Consider the following 20,594-nt stretch of genomic DNA (forward strand, 5'->3'; position numbering starts at 1 on the left):
TTCTGCTACCACCATCATCTACTGCAACAAGTGATGGCTTGTTTCCTGCTTGACAACATCTCTCCTACAACATGGTGCCCAGAATTGAAGTCTAAATGTGGCCTCACCAACCTAATGTGGCCTCACCAACATGTTTACACATTAGTAACATAAGTTTAATCTCCAGGGTCTGCTTCTCAAGTCGTTTCATTGGAACGTCACGATGAGCCTAGAATGTTCGCAATGCCAAATTGACTTTAGGCTTCACACTTTCCCCACAGAAATGTATTCACCTGCAAACCACCACTTTCTCACTACAACATCTGCCAGCTTGGATCACGTGCCCAAAAGCAAACTCTGAATCGTACGTGACTATAAATAATTATTTCATGAGGTCTTACATTGATCCTGGCTCCACGTTTGGTCCCCGCACAAAAAACGGCACGCGAATGTCAAATTCGTACGGCATGGACTTTCCTTTCACGAGGCCAAACTGTCCGATGTGGTAGCCATGGTCGGCCGTAAAAATGATGTACGTGTTGTCTACCTCGCCCAATTCAACCAGCATGTTAAAGACCTGAAACATCAATTAAACATCAATTAGGGAGGCATGGTGGTGCAGCAGTGGAATTGTTGCCTTACAGCGCCAGAGACCCGGGTTCGATCCCGACTATGGGTGCTGTCTGTAGGGAGTTTGTACGTTCGCCCCGTGACCTGCGTGGGTTTTCACCGATATCTTCGGTTCCCTCCCACACTCCAAAGACCTACACGTTTGTAGGTTAATTGGCTTGGTAAAAATGTAAAATTGTCCCTTGTGGGTGTAGGGTAATGGCAATGTGCTGGGATCGCTGGTCAGTGCAGACTCGACGGGCCGAAGGGCCTGTTTCCACACTGTATTTCTGAACTAAATTAAACTAAACACATTTTTGTGGAAAATAAAAGGTTGAAGTTTATTATTGTCTCGGGTTTAGTTTAGTTTAGTTTAGGGATACAGCGCGGAAACAGGCCATTCGGCCCATCGAGTCTGCACCAGCTAGCGATCCCCGCACATTAACATTACCCTACACACACTAGGGACAATTTACATTTATACCAAGCCATTTAACCAACAAACCTGCACGTCTTTGGAGTGTGGGAGGAAACGGAAGATCTTGGAGAAAACCCACGCAGGTGTGCCACCGTGCCACTCCATCAAGTCTACTCCGCCATTTAATCATGGCTTATCTATCTCTCCCTCTTGACCCCATTCTCCTGCCTTCTCCCCATAACCCCTGACACTCATGTCTCTTGTATGATGACAATTCTAACGATTCCTGATCTACTGCCACGACTCACCTTTTCAATGGATTCATCGACGGACATCAAGGTCTGTAGCCGCTTCCTCTGTAGCATGTTGGTGAACTCCATGTGGATGGGCTTCATGGGGCCAGTGTACCTCATGATCCAATGCTTGTCTGGGTTGGGAGCGTAATTGTAACTGGGCGTGCTGCAAGTGAAATGATCCACATGTATTAATCACGTATGCGGGCTTTTAGTGGTGAGACAGAGAGACAGAGACAGACAGACAGACAGACAGACAGACAGACAGACAGACAGACAGACAGACAGACAGACAGGTAAATGGATCTGGAGACACAAGGAACTGCAGACGCTGGACTCTTCAACAAAGCACAAACTTCTGGAGGAACTCGGTGGGTCAGGCAGCATCTGTGGAGGAGCAGGCAAGCATAACACAATCTGCCTGAGGGACTCAGTGGGTCTGGCAGCATCTGAGAACAAAACACAAAGGTGCTGGAGAAACCTGGGGCAGGGCTTTAGGGGAGAGAATCAGAACTGTGTCTGGCAAATGCCCGTTTATTTTGTTCAGTTTAGTTTAGAGATCCAGCATGGAAACAGGCCTTTCAGCCCACCCAATCTGTGCCGACCACTGATCACCCGTTCACACTAGGTCTATGTTATCCCACTTTCTCATCCACTCCCTACACACGAGGGGACAATTTATAGAGGTCAGTTAAACCTGCAAACCCGCACGATGTGAGAGGAAACCGGAGCACCCGGGGGAAACCCTCGTGGTTGCAGGGAGTACGTGCAAACTCCACATGGACTGTACCCAGGGACACAATCCAACTTGGGTCTCTGCTGCTGTGAGGAGGCTGCTCTACCAGCTGTGCCACTGTGCCCCCAACTCCATTGAAATTCATAGCTATGCCCTCTAGTGTTGTATGCTTCCACCCTGAGAAAAATGTTCTGACTGTCTACCCTATCTACGCATCTCATCATTATTTATATTTCCGTCAGGTGTCGCCTGGACCTTTGGTTCCAGTGAAACCAAGTCTCTCCAACCTCTCCATGTTGCTGAAGCCTCTAATCCAGGCAGCATTCAGGCCGGGAATAGCTCCCCCCCCCTCCACGGGTACCATGTGATCCCGTGCTACCTGCTCCATGGTCGGATAGTCTGCGACTAAACCATCTCCCCCACCTGGTTCACCAGGTGAGGAGGGGGCTGTGGACCCCCAGCAGGACCAAAAACGAGACCTGTCAAAGGGCGGAAGAGATTCTGGCGAGCCAACGGCCATCCACACTTCAGTAGAAGTTGCGATCTCTGTCGTACGATGCATTGTAAGGAGTGAAGAAAAACATGAAATGTATTCTGACAAAGACCCTTTCTTCAGCTGGGGCTTCCACGACACTCTGCACCATCTTGCAACTTTTACAGTTTGCCATGACACCTAATTTAGTGCCTTCAGTAAAACGTGTGCTTTTGCCAAAATCACTTATATAAATAGAAAATAACAGATGTCCCAGTGTAGAACCTTCTGGGGAATCACAACTCACATCCTGCCAACTCACAAACAACAACTTTCTCCTGGTAACGAGGAACTGCAGATGCTGCTTTACCCAAAAAAAAGGTCACAAGGTGCTGGAGTAACTCAGCGGGTCAGGCAGCATCTCTGGAGAACGTGGAAGGCAAATTAACCTTCTTTCTGCCTGACTTACACCTTGCGGATGAAGGCCACCACGGGTTCTAAATTTACTGGTGATTTTGTCGATTATTTTTGAGTCGATCTCACCGGTTTTGAGTTTCTCACCGGTTTCGATGGGTGGAAATAATATTGGATAGACAATAGACAATAGGTGCAGGAGTAGGCCATTTGGCCCTTCGAGCCAGCACCGCCATTCAATGTGATCATGGCTGATCATCCCCAATTAGTACCCCGTTCCTGCCTTCTCCCCATATCCCCTGACTCCGCTATCTTTAAGAGCCCTATCTAGCTCTCTCTTTGAAAGCATCCAGAGAACCTGCCTCCACCCCCCTCTGAGGTAGAGAATTCCACAGACTCACAACTCTCTGTGAGAAAAAGTGTTTCCTCATCTCCGTTCTAAATGGCTTACCCCTTATTCTTAAACTGTGGCCCCTGGTTCTGGACTCCCCCAACATCGGGAACATGTTTCCTACCTCTAGCGTGTCCGGATACATGGAGAGATAGCAAGGTGGAACTCAGCTAGCTTCAGACACATGCTCAAATTTGATAAAGGTTTACAAGATGTAGAGACAAGAACTGCGTGGGGCGGCACGATGGCGCAGCGGTAGAGCTACTGCCTTACAGTGGCAGAGACCCTGGTTTGATCCTGACTATGGGTGCTTGTCTGTACAAGGTTTGTACGTTCTCCCCGTGACCTGTGTGGGTTTTCTCCAAAATCTGTGGTTTCCTCCCATGCTCCAAAAGCCATACAGGTTTGTAGGTTAATTGGCTTGGTGTAAATGCAAAATAGTCCCTAGTGTGTGCAGGATAGTGTTAATGTGCGGGGATCACTGGTCGGTGCAGACTTGATGGGCTGAAGGGCCTGTATCGCTAAACTCTAAAGATGTAGACACTAGAACTGCAGGTGCTGGAATCTTGAGCAAAACACAAAGTGTTGGAATAACTCCGCCGATTAGGCAGCATCTGTGTAGGAAACGAACAGGCGATGTTTCGGGTTGTTATTCTTCTTCAGATTTAGAAGGTTATGCGTACCAAGGTACAACTAAAAGCTTTGTTTTACAGGCTATCCATCCAATTAGTTAATACTAAGCATAAGAACATTTGTCAAACTCACATACTATAGGTAGAGCAAAGGGGCAGATGCAGCGTGTGGAATTTGGTTCTCAGCATTGTAAGACGCCAGTTCCATAGACAAAAGTCCAATGTCCGCAATGGGGTATGCACTGTAAATGGCTCGGTTGTAATCATGTATTGTCTTTCTGCTGACTGAATAGCAGATAACAAAAGCTTACTTAACCCCTGACACCCAGTACTGAACAGGAATCTATCTGTGTTTAAGAGGGAACTGCAGATGCTGGAGAAACGAAGGTTACACAAAAAAGCTGGAGAAACTTACCGGGGTGCAGCAGCATCTATGGACGAAGGAAATAGGTACGTTTCGGGCCGAAACGTTGCCTATTTCCTTATCCTGTGCTGCTGCTGCACCCGCTGAAAATATCTGTCTCTGCCTAAAAATATCCATTGGCTAAGCCTTCGCAGTCTTCTGTGGCAATGAATTTCACAGATTCACCACCCTCTGACTAAAGAAATTCACAAGTTCGCAAGTTATAGGAGTAGAATTAGGCCATCGAGTCCACTCCGCCATTCAATTGTGGCTGATGTCTGCCTCTTAAACCTATTTTCCTCATCCTTCTAAACTCCAGTGAGTGGAGGAGACCCAGGGCCGTCAAACGCTCATCATATGTGATAAGCCGCGGGACTGTTATATAACATCGCCCGGGGGGTATCATCTCAGCGCACAGGGAGAAGAGGAGGGAAGGGACTGCAGACCTAAGACTTTTGCCTCCATCACAGTGAGGAGATGCTGGGTGGACTCACTGTGGTGGATGTTAATATGTGTTTATTGTTGTTTTTGTTGTATTATATGTATGACTGCTACAATTTCGTTCAGACTTAGGTCTGAATGACAATAAAGGCTATCTAATCTAATCTAATCTAATCTAATCTAAAAGTGCATCAGACAAAACCCCAGCTGTGAATGCACCATTCAGAACCTGGCTAATAGAGAGGGGAGAAGACTAAGCTAAAAATAAGAGATAAAAAGGTACAGAAAGTTGCTAATAATGAGATATCTAGTGTCATTGATAAAGAGAAATAGATATTGATATATAGATATAGATGTTGCAACGTAGTGAGAGGCAGATTGGCTTTGTCTCTGGTTAGAGAAGTACATTATTCTTATGATTGATATTTGTGAGTGTATATACGGCGTATAAACATTGAACGATTGATAAAGAAATAACGTGTCACAGTGATAGAATATTTGGAATACTCCAGGAGCACAAATCGTTAAAAGCCTAATTTATTTGACAGTTTATTGAAAATTAACTCCGTTTTCTGACACGCAATCAGGCAACCAATTCTTGGCTTTGGAATACCCAAATATATTAATAAATCTATTCTCCAAAGCAGAATTACATCAAGGTTACTAAAACAACAACAAAATAGGGAAGTTAAAAAAAAAAATACAAGGACATTCAAAGTGAGATTAGTAAGTTTGTCTCTCAATGTTTCACCACCCAATGTCAATGTAAGATTATTTCAGCGTAGAACCCTTCAATGTTTACTGCTGATTGAATAACAACCATCACCAGGGTTCCCTGCATATCCATACACTAGACCTTTCACTGGATGTATTCAAGAGAGAGTTACGGGCCTGTCCCACTTACTCGACCTTGGCTCGCAAATTACGCGACCTCGTGGTCGCTTGAGGCATACGGGCACCGTATAGGCCGCTTGGTTGGTAGTCCCCTTTCTGCGGCGCCGGTCCCACTTAGAAGCGCGGAGTTGTGCGGGGCTGGTCCTGACATCGCGCGGGGCTCCGAAATTCTTGCAGTGGCCGAAATCTTCGCTCGCCAACGGCCTGTCGGCACGCAGGCGCATTGCGGTCGTACGCAGCGTCTTGACGGCATACGCCTAGCGCGTGGCGTTGCACGATGACGTCACTGCCCGGCGTGGCGTGCGACGCCCAAATTCAGTCGGCCCGCTTCCTGCCCAGCTGATTGGTAAGCATGATGCAAAAGACGTCACGTGCGAACTTAGCGCATACTTAGCGCGAACTTCACGTGAACTCCGCTTCCGTTTGGTCGCGCCAAACGCACGCAATCGCATGCAAGTGGGACAGACCCTTAAGATTTAGCTCTTAGGGCTAATGGAATCAAAGGATATGGGGAGAAAGCAGGAATGGGGTACTGATTCTGTATGATCAGCCATCAGCTGGCTCACAGGGCTGAATGGCCTACTCCTGCATCTACTTTCTATGTTTCTATGTTTCCAGTTAAAAATCAGCTCATATTGTTGTAATCTCTGCTACTCACGAACATTATAATTAAAACACAATGATAATTAAAATTCTCAACTAACTCAGAATCATTAACTATTACCCTATATTATTCCAAATGTTCAGTGTCTTAGGAAGATAAAACATAGAATATAAAACAGTACAGAAGATAGACACAAAATGCTGGAGTAACTCAGCGGGACAGGCAGTATCTCTGGATAGGAGGATTGGGTGACGTTTTGAGTCGAGACCCTTCTTCACTCTGATTATTTCAGGATAAAATCATCCATTCCTTCTTCAGTCTGAAGAAGGGTCTCGACCCGAAACGTCACCCATTCCTTCTATCCAGAGATGCTGCCTGTCCCGCTGAGTTACTCCAGCATTTTGTGTCTATCTTCTGTTTAAACCAACATCTGCAGTTCCTTCCTAAACAGAGCAGTAGATCCCAGGAAAAGGCACTTCGGCCCACAATGTCTGTGCAAACACAATGCCAAGATCAACACTTATCTGCCAGCATCTAATCTATGTCCCTCCATTCCCTGCATATCTGTGTACCTATCCAAAAGTCTCTTAAATGCCCCTTTCATATCAGTCTCCACCATTACCCTAGGCAGCATGTTGCAATCACTCACCACCTTCTGTGTCACAGGAAGAATCATTTCCATGTTTTAAAATTTCCAGCGATCATTGGAGTTCGTATATTTTTGAGTTTAATCCCTTCAAGCTAATTACATTTTCATGCTGTCATTTACTTTACTTGTCCTCGTTGCCTTTGTCTTAACTTGCCTGAATGTAGTTGCAGGAAGTTTGAAATTGCCCAAGGAAATGGGATATCATTTAAATGACAGTTGTATCTCACATTTAGCAGATATATAGTAGCTGTCAAGGTGGTCTTTGATGTGTTGGCCAAATCACAAATTTTGCATGCTTCAATTTTATTTTAAGTTTTCATTGTTTTGAACAACGGTCTTCAGTCTAACTACATATTTGAACAACTTGCCTAAGATGTATCAATGGTGCTAATTTACAGAGAATTACTTGCTGCTGTCTTTATTTTAGTTTGGAGATACATCACAGAAAGAGGCCCTTCAGCCCACTGAGTCCACACGCCCATTCACTCTAGTTCTATGCTATCCCACTTATTCGTCCACTCCCTGCACATTCGGGGCAATTTACAGAGGGCCAATTCACCTACAAACCCGCACGTCTTTGGGATGTGGGAGGAAACTAGAGCGATGGGCGGAAACCCACACGTCCACAGGGAGAACGTGCAAACTCCACACAGTTGGCACCCGAGGTCAGGATCGAACCCGGGTCTCTGGCGCTGTCAGGCAGCAGCTCCACCTGCTGCACCACTGTGTCACACGGGATGCTGAGGCCACGTTTCCCAAATTTAAGTCATGAAAGCTTCCTTTCCTGTCTCTTGTGGTGGTCGGTTAATACTAAAGTCCCTAAGTACTATTGGCATTAGGTTTGAGATTAGTGTGAACAAGTTTGTCACTGAGGGGAAGGTGGGGTTGTCTATCAGATGACAATTTGTTTCTGGTTTTAGGTACCACACTTGCCAACGACATGACAGCTGTCAGCTGACATAATCCTATACCTGTCACCAGCGTCTTGAAGAAATCATTTTATGTCACACAGTCTCAGCTCAAGTCTCTTTGTTCTCACTCTTCTGGGTGTGAGAGGAAAGCGGAGCGCCTGGAGGCAGCCCACGTGGCCACAGGGAGAACGTGCAAACTTAACACGGACATCGCCCAAGGTCAGGATTGAACCCGGGCCCTTAGTGCTGTGAGGCTGCAATTCTAGCCGCTGCACCCCCACGCCACACTTCCCACACTCCAGAGAGGATTAGGTTTGTCCGTTAATTTGGCTTCTGTAAATTGTAAATTGCCCCTTGTGTGTTAGTGTAGAGGGATCACTGGTCAGCGCGGACTCAGTGGGCTGAAGGGACAATCAATTTCCGTGCTGTATCTCTAAACTAAACCAAACTAAACAAATGCATGTCTTGAGTTTAATCTTCCTACATCTGTCATCTCCAGGATGCCTGAATGGCAGCTGTATCAGCTTAATTCCACTGAATGTTTCAAATGAAGAGAATGGGCAAGTGAGAGTGTATAAATGATCTAAGAATTAATTCCAAATTGGCACTGAGTCAGGTAAGGCACGTCTCAATGGTAGATCTAACACTGGCACAGATTGAAACATATGGATGGTTGCCAGTATAAATTGCATCTTCCTACCACCTGCCACTTGCCTCATCTCCCCAGCAGGTAGAACGTTCAACCAATCTGTGCTCCTGTATAAACTACATGCACCGTGTAGCTCACACGTGTAACAAATGTGCTTTCATTCAAGTTTCATTAGTGCGGCACGATGCCGTAACGGTAGAGTTGCTGCCTAACAGCGCCCGAGACGTGGGTTCCATCCTGACTACGGGTGCTGTCTGTACGGAGTATGTACGTTCTCCCCGTGACCACGTGGGTTCTTTTCCGGTGCTTCGATTTCCTCCCACATTCCAAAGACGATTAGGTTTGTTGGCTAATTTGGCTTCTGTACATTGTGAATTGCCCCGTGTGTGTGTGATGGTGTTAGTGTACAGGGATTGCTGGTCGGTGCAGACTCAATGGGCTGAAGGGCCTCTCTAAACTAAATTAAACAAAACCTGAAACTTGGCCCAGCCTTGTCCTCTAGAGATGCTGCCTGGCCCATCCAGTTACTCCAGCATTTTGTGTCTATCAGCACCTATAGTTCCTTTTTCCTTCAGTTTTTGCATTTTATCTGCAAAGTTTTCATTAAAGGACTGTCTCACTTACGCAATTTTTTTCGGCGACTTCCCGGCACATGTTATAGTCGCAGGAACACGCCGAAGATCCAGCGGCGACCAGAATAAGGCACGCCCGGCTCTTTGGGTGACTACTCACCACCAGACAGGCGTCACCCTGCGACGTGTTTGCTGGTGAGTAGTCGCCCAAAGAGTCGAACCTTTTTCTGGTGGCCGCTGGATTTTCAACATGTTGAACATTTTCGACGACCTGCTGTGACTATGGCGGGTGCTGGCAAGTCGCCGAAAAAATCGCGTAAGTGGGACAGGCCTAAGGTACTTGTGGGCGATAAAAAAAACATAATAATCCCAAAATATCGTGCTGATTTCTATACTGCATTATGATCCCCGCTATTGGAATCTTCACGAGGTTAATTCCCGGGATTGCGGGACTGTCATATGCTGAGAGAATGGAGCAGCTGGGCTTGTACACCCTGGAGTTTAGAAGGATGAGAGGATATCTCATTGAAACATCTAAGATTGTTAAGGGCTTGGACACGCTAGAGGCAGGAAACATGTTCCCGATGTTGGGGGAGTCCAGAATCAGGGACCATGGTTTAAGAATAAGGAGTAAGCCATTTAGAATGGAGATGAAGAAACACTTTTTCTCACAGAGAATGGTGAGTGTGTAGAATTCTCTGCCTCAGAGGGCGGTGGAGGCTGGTTCTCTGGATGCTTTCAAGAGAGAGCTAGATAGGGCTCTTAAAAATAGCAGAGTCAGGGGATATGGGGAGAAGGCAGGAACGGGGTACTGATTGGGGATGATAAGCCATGATCACATTGAATGGCGGTGCTGGCTCGAAGGGCCAAATGGCCGACTCCTGCACCTATTGTCTATTGTCTATTGTATACTTACATAATCCACTTGATATCTGACAGTACAGAACAGTATCTTTTGCCTTTTATTGAACGTGTGATTTTTTTTACATGCTTTTTATTTTACAGGTTTAACTAAAGTGTCTCTGTGCAGACATTTCAAAGATTTTCAGACACTCTGAGAACAAAGAGACTCGAGCTGAGACTGTGTGACATAGAACGATTTCTTCAAGAAGCTGGGAACAGGTAAAGGACCATGTCAGTCAGCTGACAGCTGTCATGAAGTTGTCTAGTGTAGTACCTGAAACCAGCAGCAATATGCCGTCTGATAGATTAGACAACCCCACCTTTCACTCAGTAACAGTAAGTGGTGGCACGGTGGCGCAGCGGTAGATTTGTTGCCTAATGCCCCTGTCCCACTTAAAAAACCTGAACGGAAACCTCTGGAGACTTTGCGCCCCACCCAAGGTTTCTGTGCAGTTCCCGGAGGTTTTTGTCAGTCTCCCTACCTGCTTCCACTACCTGCAACCTCCGGCAACCGCACGGAAACCTTGGGTGGGGCGCAAAGTCTCCAGAGGTTTCCGTTCAGGTTTCCTAAGTGGGACAGGGGCATTATTACAGCGTCAGAGACCCGGGTTCCATCCTGACTACGGGTGCGGTCTGCACGTACGTTCTCCCTAGTGAACTGCGTGGGTTTCCTCCGGGCGCCTCAGGTTTCTTCCCACACTCCAAAGACGTAGAGATTGGTCGTTTAATTGGCTTGTTATACTTGTAAGTTGCCCCTAGTGCGTGGGATGGTGCTAGTGTACGGGGTGATAGCTGGCCGGCATGGACTCGGTGGGCCGAATGGCCTACTTCCATGCTGCATCTCTACGCTAAACTAAACCAGGGTTTGTGGACAAAAATGCTGGAGAAACTCAGCGGGTGAGGCAGCATCTATGGAGCGAAGGAAATAGGCAACGTTTCGTCCCGAAACGTTGCCTATTTCCTTCGCTCCATAGATGCTGCCTCACCCGCTGAGTTTCTCCGGCATTTTTTTCTACCTTCAATTTTCCAGCATCTGCAGTTCCTTCTTAAACCTGGGTTTGGTCCTGACTGTGGGTACTGCCTGCACGAGGTTTGTATGTTCTCTCCGTGACCACAATATCTGCATCGAACACGATGCCAATGTAAACCGCATCTGCCTGCGAGTAATCCATATCCCTCCGTTCTCTTCGTACCCACGTGTCCAATACACAATCATCTTCAAGACTATTATCATATGGGCCTCCACCACCACCCCTGGCAGCGCGCTCCAGGCCACCCAAAACTACGGCCTCTGGTCTGTGACATTTCATAGAAACATAAAAACTAGGTGCAGGAGGAGGCCATTCGGCCCCTTCGAGCCAGCATCGCCATTCATTGCGATCATGGCTGATCGTCCCCTAGCAATTTCCACACTGGGTCTAAATTTCCGACTGCCGATTCTACCGTTACCCCTCATAAGGGGTTGGACAGACTAGATGCAGGAAGATTGTTCCCGATGTTAGGGAAGTCCAGGACAAGGGGTCACAGCTTAAGGATAAAGGGGTTATCCTTTAAAACCGAGATGAGAAGAACTTTTTTCACACAGAGAGTGGTGAATCTCTGGAACTCTCTGCCACAGAGGGTAGTTGAGGCCAGTTCATTGGCTATATTTAAGAGGGAGTTGGATGTGGCCCTTGTGGCTAAGGGGATCAGGGGGTATGGAGAGAAGGCAGGTACGGGATACTGAGTTGGATGATCAGCCATGATCATATTGAATGGCGGTGCAGGCTCGAAGGGCCGAATGGCCTACTCCTGCACCTAATTTCTATGTTTCTATAACGATCGTTGCGTGAGAGTAGGTTTACCGTGGAAAGCGCTGCATATTCATCGCTTGCCTTCACGTTAAAAATAAGCATCTGGTATTAGTCTCTGGCCCGGCCGTTGCGATTGTTAGCATGTGCCACGCGGAGACTGCGGCCAGATGTTGATTATCGGCTTGTCTGTGGGAGAGGTTCCACTTAAAAGTAATTTGTTGGCCTTGCTGGGGACTGACTGAACTGTGGCAGTTGCCGCGGCAACCTCGGCATTCTGTACAACATGCGCTGCTCTTCATTCAATGCTGCCATTCTCCACTCCTCCTCCTCCTCCTCCTCCCCCCCTCGCTCGAAGAACTCATATCCCTCCTGATGGGTGTGACAAATCGACACAAAATGCTGGGGTAACTCAGCGGGACAGGCAGGGTCCCTGGAGAGAGGGAATGGGTGACGTTTCGGGGTCGAGACCCTTCTTCGGACCCACTGTCGGGGTTTGTCCTTTGTTAGGCTCATCAGGCTCCACCCTTCATACATCCTCGTTAGGAGAGTAACTCTAGGAGGCGGCACGGTGGCCCAGCGGTAGAGTTGCTGCCTCACAGCGCCAGACAACCGGGTTCGATCCTGACTACGGCTGCTGTCTGTACGGAGTTTGCACGTTCTCCCCCGTGACCTGCAGCATTTTTCACACAGGGAGTTGTGAGTTTGTTGAATTCTCTGCCTCAGAGGGCGATGGAGGCCGGTTCTCTGGGTACTTTCAAGAGAGAGCTAGATAGGGCTCTTAAAGATAGCATAGTCAGGGGGTATGGGGAGAAGGCAGGAACGGGGTACTGATTGTGGATGATCGGCCATGATCACATTGAATGGCGGTGCTGGCGTGAAGGGCTGAATGGCCTAATCCTGCACCTATTGTCTATTGTCTATTGATATTAGAGTGATAGAGTCATACCGCACAGAAGCAGGCTTGTTAGCCCACCCCTGGCTAATTCAGCAATTATTTAAGAGTGAATATGGGTCCTTGACGATCTGTACAGCTAGTTGTGTCACAAAACTCTCACCCCATTTATATTATGATCGGGAATCGTGAAGCTGATGATATGTAAATTTATATTAGGTGGCATGCCGTTGGGGGCGGCACGGTGGCGCAGCGGTAGAGTTGCTGCCTTACAGCGCTTACATCTCTAGAGACCCGGGTACGAGCCAGACTGCGGGTGCTGTCTGTACGGAGTTTGCACGTTCTCCCCGTGACCTGCGTGGGTTTTCTCCGAGATCTTCGACTTCCTCCCACGCTCCAAAGACGCTCAGGTTTGCAGGTTAATTGGCTTGGGTATAAGTGTAAATTGTCCCTATTGTGTGCAGGACGGTGTTAGCGTGTGGGGATCGCTGGTCGGTGAGCCGAAGGGGCCTGTGTCCGCGCTGTGGCTCCAAACTAAAATAAACTGAATAATGGACCGCTGGTTAAGCCAGATGAAGGAGTAAATGAGAAAATGGCCGCCTACAACATCCGTTTAATAGCTTCTAGACTGTAATCACTCACAGTAATACTCACATATGCTGGGAGGCATTTGGAAAGAGGTTGGAGAACTGTGGAGCAGAGTCCTCTGGTCCGTGGGGTGCGGCGTGACTTAGTAGCATCATCACCGGCCGGTGTGGATAAATCTTCTTCGATAACTTAAAATAATTGATGCTGTCATTTGTGATCAAGTCCGTTAGGTAGTCCTACAAAACAGAAAAGTAAAGCATTAAATAGTCATAGAATCATAGAGTGATACAGCGTGGAAACAGGCCGTTCAGCCCAACTTGCCCACACCGGCCAACATGTCCCAGCTACACTAGTCCCACCTGCCCACGTTTGGTCCACATTCCCTCCAAACCTGTCCTAGCCATGTACTTGTCTAACTGGTTCTTAAACGTTGGGATAGTCCCAGACTCAACTATCTCCTCTGGCAGCTCGTTCCATACACCCGCCACCCTTTGTGTGAAAAAGTTACCCCTCACGGATTCCTCTTAAATAGTTTCCCCTTCAACTTAAACCTATGTCCTCTGGTCCTCGATTCACCTACTCTGGGCAATATTTCAAAATAATCGTTTTATTAGAAAGGTGCACAGTGACAAGTTTATCAGATTTGCAGCTTTTCATTGCAAGGTGTTATTTTTAAAAATCTTCACAGAATTAGAAAAAAACAAAATTGTCGTGTCAGCTCTGTTGAATTATGAATTATACGCTTTCTTATATTAATAAACTAAGGTGAGGATGAGTTTCTTTAGCCAGAGGGGAATTCATTGCCGCAGACCACGGTGGAGGCTAAAGGGCCTGTCCCACTTTCACAACCTAATTCAAGACCTCTGCCGAGTTTGCCCTTGACTCATACTTGCAGCATGGTGGTCACTAGGTCGTAGGAGGTCGTAGGTAGGTCATGATGCTAGTCGTAGGTACTCGTGGCATCAAGTAGGTCGGGACGTTTTTCGAGCCTGATGAAAAATGTCCACGAGTAAAAAAGGTTGTGAATTAGGTCGTGAAAGTTAATGGGCGTTCATAAGGTGTAGAAGATCATGAGAGACAGAGAGAGAGTGAATGCACAGAGTCTTTAATCTGGAGTAGGGGAATCAAAAACCAGGGGACATAGGTTTAAGATGGGGGGGGGGGGGGGGGGGGGGGGGGAAGGTTTAATAGGACCTGAGGGACAATTGTTTTTACGCAAAGGATGGAAGGTGTATGGAGGAAGCTGCTGCAGGAGGTAGCCGAGACGCATGACAATAAACTCTATTTGCATACCTTGGCACGGCCTGCAAGCAAAGAATTTCTCTGTTTATCTAAAGTATTCGACAATACTTTTTAAACAATGTGGTTAGGTACACGGGTTATTATACGTTTACTTCTCTTCACAAAGGGGCAACGTATAGGCTGCGGCCAAAAGGCAAGCAGGTAGATGGGACTACGGGTGTCCCCACCATCAAAAGGATCTATGTTGGCCTCGAGCTGATTTATCAAAGGCAAACTTGGCCATGCCCTCATCCCGTTGCTATTGAGCAGCTGGTACAGAACTCAAGACAGACTCCAGGTTCAATTATCTCCTCAACACTGCCTGCCTCAGTAACTAGGACTACCATGGACTTTTCTAGTTGCTTCGATTTGTACAGGGTTCCAGAGAGTCAAGAGAGTCAATTTAATCTACTGGAGGTCCAAACGAAATTCGCCATACATTACACACAAGCCAGACACAACACATAATTACATTTAACACTGCATCCAGGATGGAAGGCCAAATAAACTTCTCTCTCCACTGCACTCTTTTGGATGTCAGAGTCAAAGTCAAAGATGGCGATTGTCTAGGTGCGAGGTCGACGGGTCTTGGTGTTGGAAAGTGTTCCAGCCGCGCGGGGCAATGGTGTTAGGCCCCGCTCCAGGACGCAGCGAATTCACCGTTGCAGGGCCCCGAAAATGTTCTCCCTCCTGGACGTGTCCTGACAAACCTTCTCAGCAGCAAAGTCTCCAGGAGTCGGCTGAGCAACAGTGAGCAGCAGCAGCAGCAGCAACAGCAACTGCTTTGAACTTTGCACGGTACGGTGAACAGAGAGGCGTGCGGTGAGGACCCGTTGCGTAGTGAGACCCGACGAGAAAAGGTCGGGTCTTTAGGGAGAGATTCAAAAGAGATAAAACAGCAGACACACACTTAACACTATCACTGATTATTTAGTTCTTAGTTTAATTTTAGTTTAGAGAGACAGCGCACACACTTAACACTATCCTACACACTAGGGACAATTTACCATTAGACAATAGACAATAGACAGTAGTTGCAGGAGCAGGCCATTTGGCCCTTCGAGCCAGCACGGCCATTCAATGTGATCATGGCTGATCATCCCCAATCAGTACCCCGTTCCTGCCTTCTCCCCATATCCCCTGACTCCGCTATTTTTAAGAGCCCTGTCTAGCTCTCTCTTGAAAGCATCCAGAGAACCTGCCTCCACTGCCCTCTGAGGCAGAGAATTCCACAGACTCACCACTCTCTGTGAGAAAAAGTGTTTCTTCATCTCCGTTCTAAATGGCTTACCCCTTATTCTTAAACTGTGGCCCCTGGTTCTGGACTCCCCCAACATCGGGAACATTTTACCTCATGCCAATTGAACCTCCAACCCTGTGCGTCTTTGGAGTGTGGGAGGAAACCGGAGCGCCCGGAGAAAACCCACGCAGGTCATGGGGAGAACGTACAAACTCCGTACAGACAGCACCCGTAGTCAGGATCGAACCCGGGTCTCTGGCGCTGTGAAGCAGCAACTCTACTGCTGCGCACACTGTGTATTATTGTATTTTTGATGATTATATATTTAGTTATGCATCATTTTGTTATTGGGTCTGCAAACTTGCAGCAAGTAAGAATCTCATTGGTGGTATGTACACAATTAAACACTCTTGACCCTTGAAATCAAATGAAAAAAAAAATCAGTAGAACTGAACAGTTATTAGAACTTGGTAGACAAAAGTGGTGGAGAAACTCAGCGGGTGAGGCAGCATCTATGGAGCGAAGGAAATAGGCAACGTTTCGTCCCGAAACGTTGCCTATTTCCTTCGCTCCATAGATGCTACCTCACCCGTTGAGTTTCTCCACCACTTTTGTCTACCTTTGATTTTCCAGCATCTGCAGTTCCTTCTTAAACAGTTATTAGAACGGAACAGTTTAATCCATTAACACCTTCATACACAGCACCTAATTGCTAACCTTTCAGATGTTTCTTTCTACTAATAGCTGATGTGAGTTGGAAGCGTTGCCAAGTGTATGCTGCACCCAAGCTCATTTTAAGGACTCTGAGCAACTGTGCTGAATAATGCAGCAATTGCATTTTACTGGCCTATATCTGTAGTACTAGAAATCATTGAGATCACACCTGGAGTATTGTGTGCAGTTTTGCTCCCCTAATTCGAGGAAGGACATCCTTGCTATTGAGGGAGTGGGGCATAGGTTTACAAGGTCAATTCCCGGGTTGGCGGGACTGTCATATGCTGAGAGAGTGGAGCGGCTGGGCTTGTACACTCTGGAGTTTAGAAGGAGGAGAGGGGATCTTATTGAAACATATAAGACTGTTAAGGGTTTGGACACGCTAGAGGCAGGAAACATGGTCCCGATGTTGGGGGAACCAGGGGCCCCAGTTTAAAAATAAGAGGTAAGTCATTTAGAACGAAGACGAGGAAACATTTTTTCTCACAGAGATTTGTGAGTCAGTGGAATTCACTGGTGGAGGCCGGTTCTCTGGATACTTTCAAGAGGGAGCTAGATAGGGCTCTTAAAGATAGCGGGGTCTCGGGATATGGGGAGAAGGCAGGAACGGGGTACTGATTGGGGATGATCAGCCATGATCACATTGAATGGCGGTGCTGGCTCGAAGGGCCGAATGGCCTAATCCTGCACCTATTGTCTATTGACTTTATAACCAATTTTATATATCCCTAAAAACACCCAGGGGGGAAATAAAGCACTGGTTTAAGTAAGTTGAAGGTACATTGCCACTCATGATCAGGCTGCAGATATACTGATTATATTGCATCGATTATATTGGGTCCACATTAGTTCAGATGAAAATCTCAAGCGAGACACAAAATGCTGGAGTAACTCAGCGGGACAGGCAACATCTCTGGATCAAAGGAATGCATGACGTTTCGGGTCGAGACCCTTCTTCAGACCGAGAGCCCGGGGAGAGGGAAACGAGAGGTTTAGAAGGCTAAGGTGTGAAAACGAGAGATCAAATGGGGATGGATGTCAGGAAAAATGTAGACTAGATCATTGTTCTGAAGAAGTTGACTCGACCCAAAACATCACCCATTCCTTCTCTCCAGAGATGCTGCCTGTCCCGCTGAGCTACACCAGCTTTTTGTGCCCGTCATAGATCATTGTTAGTTGAGGGGAAGGTGACAAGGAGGAGTACAATGTAAAATTTAATCAGGAGGACAGTCTGAGAATGAGGATGGGGGAGGGGATGGAGAGGCAGGGAGGGCAAGGGTTACAATATTCAGACCGCTGAGATGCAAGCTGCCCAAGCGAAATATGAGGAATATTTAGGAATAAATAGGGGAAATGAGAAATCACAAGCATCACGTTCTGATCCCAATGCATTAAAAATAAATGGCATGAGGAATTATAACCAGCTGAATGTGAAGTCAGGTTTATGATATCTTCAGGCAGTCTGTGGCAGGTCCTGGTACTATATTAATTCAACAGTGAGTTTTTAATGTGCTGAAAATCCAATCAATATTACTTGCGATCATATAAAGAATAAGCCTGCACTTTGCTGATAGGGACAATGTGTAGCGCTGTCAGAATATATCGCTACCATAAGAGACGTTCCCTGCATTGTAGTTCCTCCATTGTTGTGCAGTATAATAGCATATTTTAAATATATGTCAGACAACCTGACATTTGTGCGGTACAGTGGCGCAGCGGTAGAGACGTCGCCTCACAGCGCCAGAGACCCCGGTTCGATCCTGACTACGGGTGCTGCCTGTTCGGAGTTTGCACGTTCTCCCTGTGACCATGGAGGTTTTCTCTGGGTGGAGCGGTTTCCTCCCACGCTCCAAAGACTTAAAAGGTTCGTAGGTTAATTGGCTTTGGTAAAAAAATGTGTAAATTGTCCCTAGTGTGTGTGTAGGATAGAGCTAGTGTATGGGGTGATCATTGGTCGGCCTGGACTCGGTGGGCCGAAGGGCCTGTTTGCACGCTGTATCTCAAAAAGTAAAACAAAATGTCCTAAGCTCAATAATCATCTGCAGTCGAATATACGTCATTGAGTCATTGAGTGATACAGCCTGGAAACAGGCCCTTCGGCCCAACTTGCCCACACTGGCCAACATATCCAAGCTATACTAGTCATTGAGTGATACAGCGTGGCTACAGGCCCTTCGGCCCAACGTGCCCATACTGGCCAACATGTTCCAGCTACACTAGTCCCACATGGCGGCGTTTGGTCCATATCCCTCTAAATCTGTCCTATCCATGTACCTGTCTAAATGTTTCCTAAACGTTGCGATAGTTCCTGCCTCAACTACCTCCTCCGGCAGCTCGTTCCATACACCCACCACCCTTTGTGCGAAGAGGTTACCCCTCAGATTCCTATTAAATCTAAACCCCCCACCTTAAACAGGGCGACAGATAGCACAATGGGCTAAGAGTTCGGCTGGCGACCGGAAGGTAGCCGGTTCAAATCCCGCTTGGAGTGCATACTGTCGTTGTGTCCTTGGGCAAGACACTTCACCCACCTTTGCCTGTAATGGAATGTACGGCGGCAGGTGCGGGCACACCGCGACGCCCTGTGTCTCCCTTTCAAGGGAGATGCTAAAAATGCATTTCGTTGTCTCTGTACTGTACACTGACAATGACAATAAATTGAATCATTTCATTTTTTTCATTTTTTTTAAACCTATGTTCTCTGGCTCTTGATTCCCCTACTCTGGGCAAAGGACTCAGTGCATCTACCCGATCTATTCCTCTCATGATTTTGTACATTTAATTTGTACACCCTTGGTTCACAGAGACTTCACTATGCACAACACATTGTAAAACCAGAGTCAATGATATGTTTGGTTTCTGTGACTGAATCGGTCAATAACTAGCACCGTGGTGGAGGTTTCAATGTACTGATGAGATTTGGGTGGAAACTTAATGATCAAAGGAATGCATGGAAGTTTCCCAGACCAGCACTGCAAAGCTCACGACCAGCTCGCTGCATCGTTGTTCCCAGGGCAACATGCTCCTGCATCCCCCAGCAATGCTTCAAGGAGTATGTAGTTTAGTTTCATTTAGAGATGCAACGTGGAAACAAGCCCTTCGGCCCACCGAGTCTACACCAACCGACGATCCCCGCTCATTAACACAATAGGAACAGCTTACATTTATACAAAGCCAATTAACCGACCAAACTGTACGTCTTTGGAATGTGGGAGGAAACCGAATATCCCCCCTTGCAGGTCACAGGGAGAACATGCAAACTTAACACAGCACCCGTAGTCAGGATCGAACACGCGTCTCTGGCGCTGTAAGCTGTAATAGCATGGGAATTAAATTATCCGTGATCCAGATACAGAAATCTCATCAGAATCACAAGAGTGACACATTTGAAAATACCCGTCTCAATTTCTGGACTGCTCCAACACCTAAAACTAAGAATCGCAGATGCTGGTTTATCAAAAAAAAAAGATGCAAAGTGCTGGAATAACTCAGTGGGTCAGGAAGCATCACTGGAGAACACAGATAGGCAACATATTTAGAAATATAGAAACTTAGAAAAATTAGTGCAGCTGTAGGCCATTCAGCCCTTCGAGCTAGCACCGCCATTCAATATGATCACGGCTGATCATCCACAATCAGTACCCCGCTCCTGCCTTTTACCACATATTCCTTTATTCCTTTAGCCCTGAGCTAAATCTCACTCTCTCTTGGAGACATCCAGTGAATTGGCCTCCACTGCGTTTTGGGGCAGAGCATGGCACAGATTCACAACCATCTGGGTGAAGAAGTTTTTCCGCATCTCAGTCCAAAATGGCCTACCCCTTATTCTTAAACTGTGACCCCTGGTTCTGGACTCCTCCAACATCAGGAACATTTTTCCTGCATCTAGCCCGTCCAATTCTTTAAGAATTTAATATGTTTCTTATAAGCTCCCCTCTCAGCCTTCTAAATTCCAGTGAATTTAATCCATCTAAATTCAGTCTGAAGAAGGGTCCCGACGTTAAAAATAGAGGTCATCGTGTTTCCCTGCAGTGAAGAAAAAAACTATTTTCATCACTTAAAGCAGAAATAACAAGTGGTTATTTATCAAGTGGCGGTAAATGTATATTAAACTAC

At 46.8% G+C, this 20,594-nt stretch overlaps 1 protein-coding gene across 3 annotated transcripts in view; it reads right to left on the reverse strand.

The window, feature by feature from the left end:
- Window positions 1-20,594, reverse strand: part of LOC129707488 (extracellular sulfatase Sulf-2-like) — a 146,802-nt gene that overhangs the window by 35,852 nt on the left and 90,356 nt on the right. For all 3 annotated transcript variants that reach the window (XM_055652545.1, XM_055652544.1, XM_055652546.1), the window contains exons 5-7: window positions 13,310-13,479; window positions 1,315-1,465; window positions 381-556 (exon numbers count right to left, since the gene is read on the reverse strand). In XM_055652545.1, coding sequence (XP_055508520.1) covers window positions 381-556; window positions 1,315-1,465; window positions 13,310-13,479 — 497 coding nt within the window. The remainder of the gene's footprint in view (window positions 1-380; window positions 557-1,314; window positions 1,466-13,309; window positions 13,480-20,594) is intronic.

Source organism: Leucoraja erinacea, chromosome 21 (genome assembly GCF_028641065.1).
Source record: "Leucoraja erinacea ecotype New England chromosome 21, Leri_hhj_1, whole genome shotgun sequence".
Classification (NCBI taxonomy): Eukaryota; Metazoa; Chordata; class Chondrichthyes; order Rajiformes; family Rajidae; genus Leucoraja; species Leucoraja erinaceus.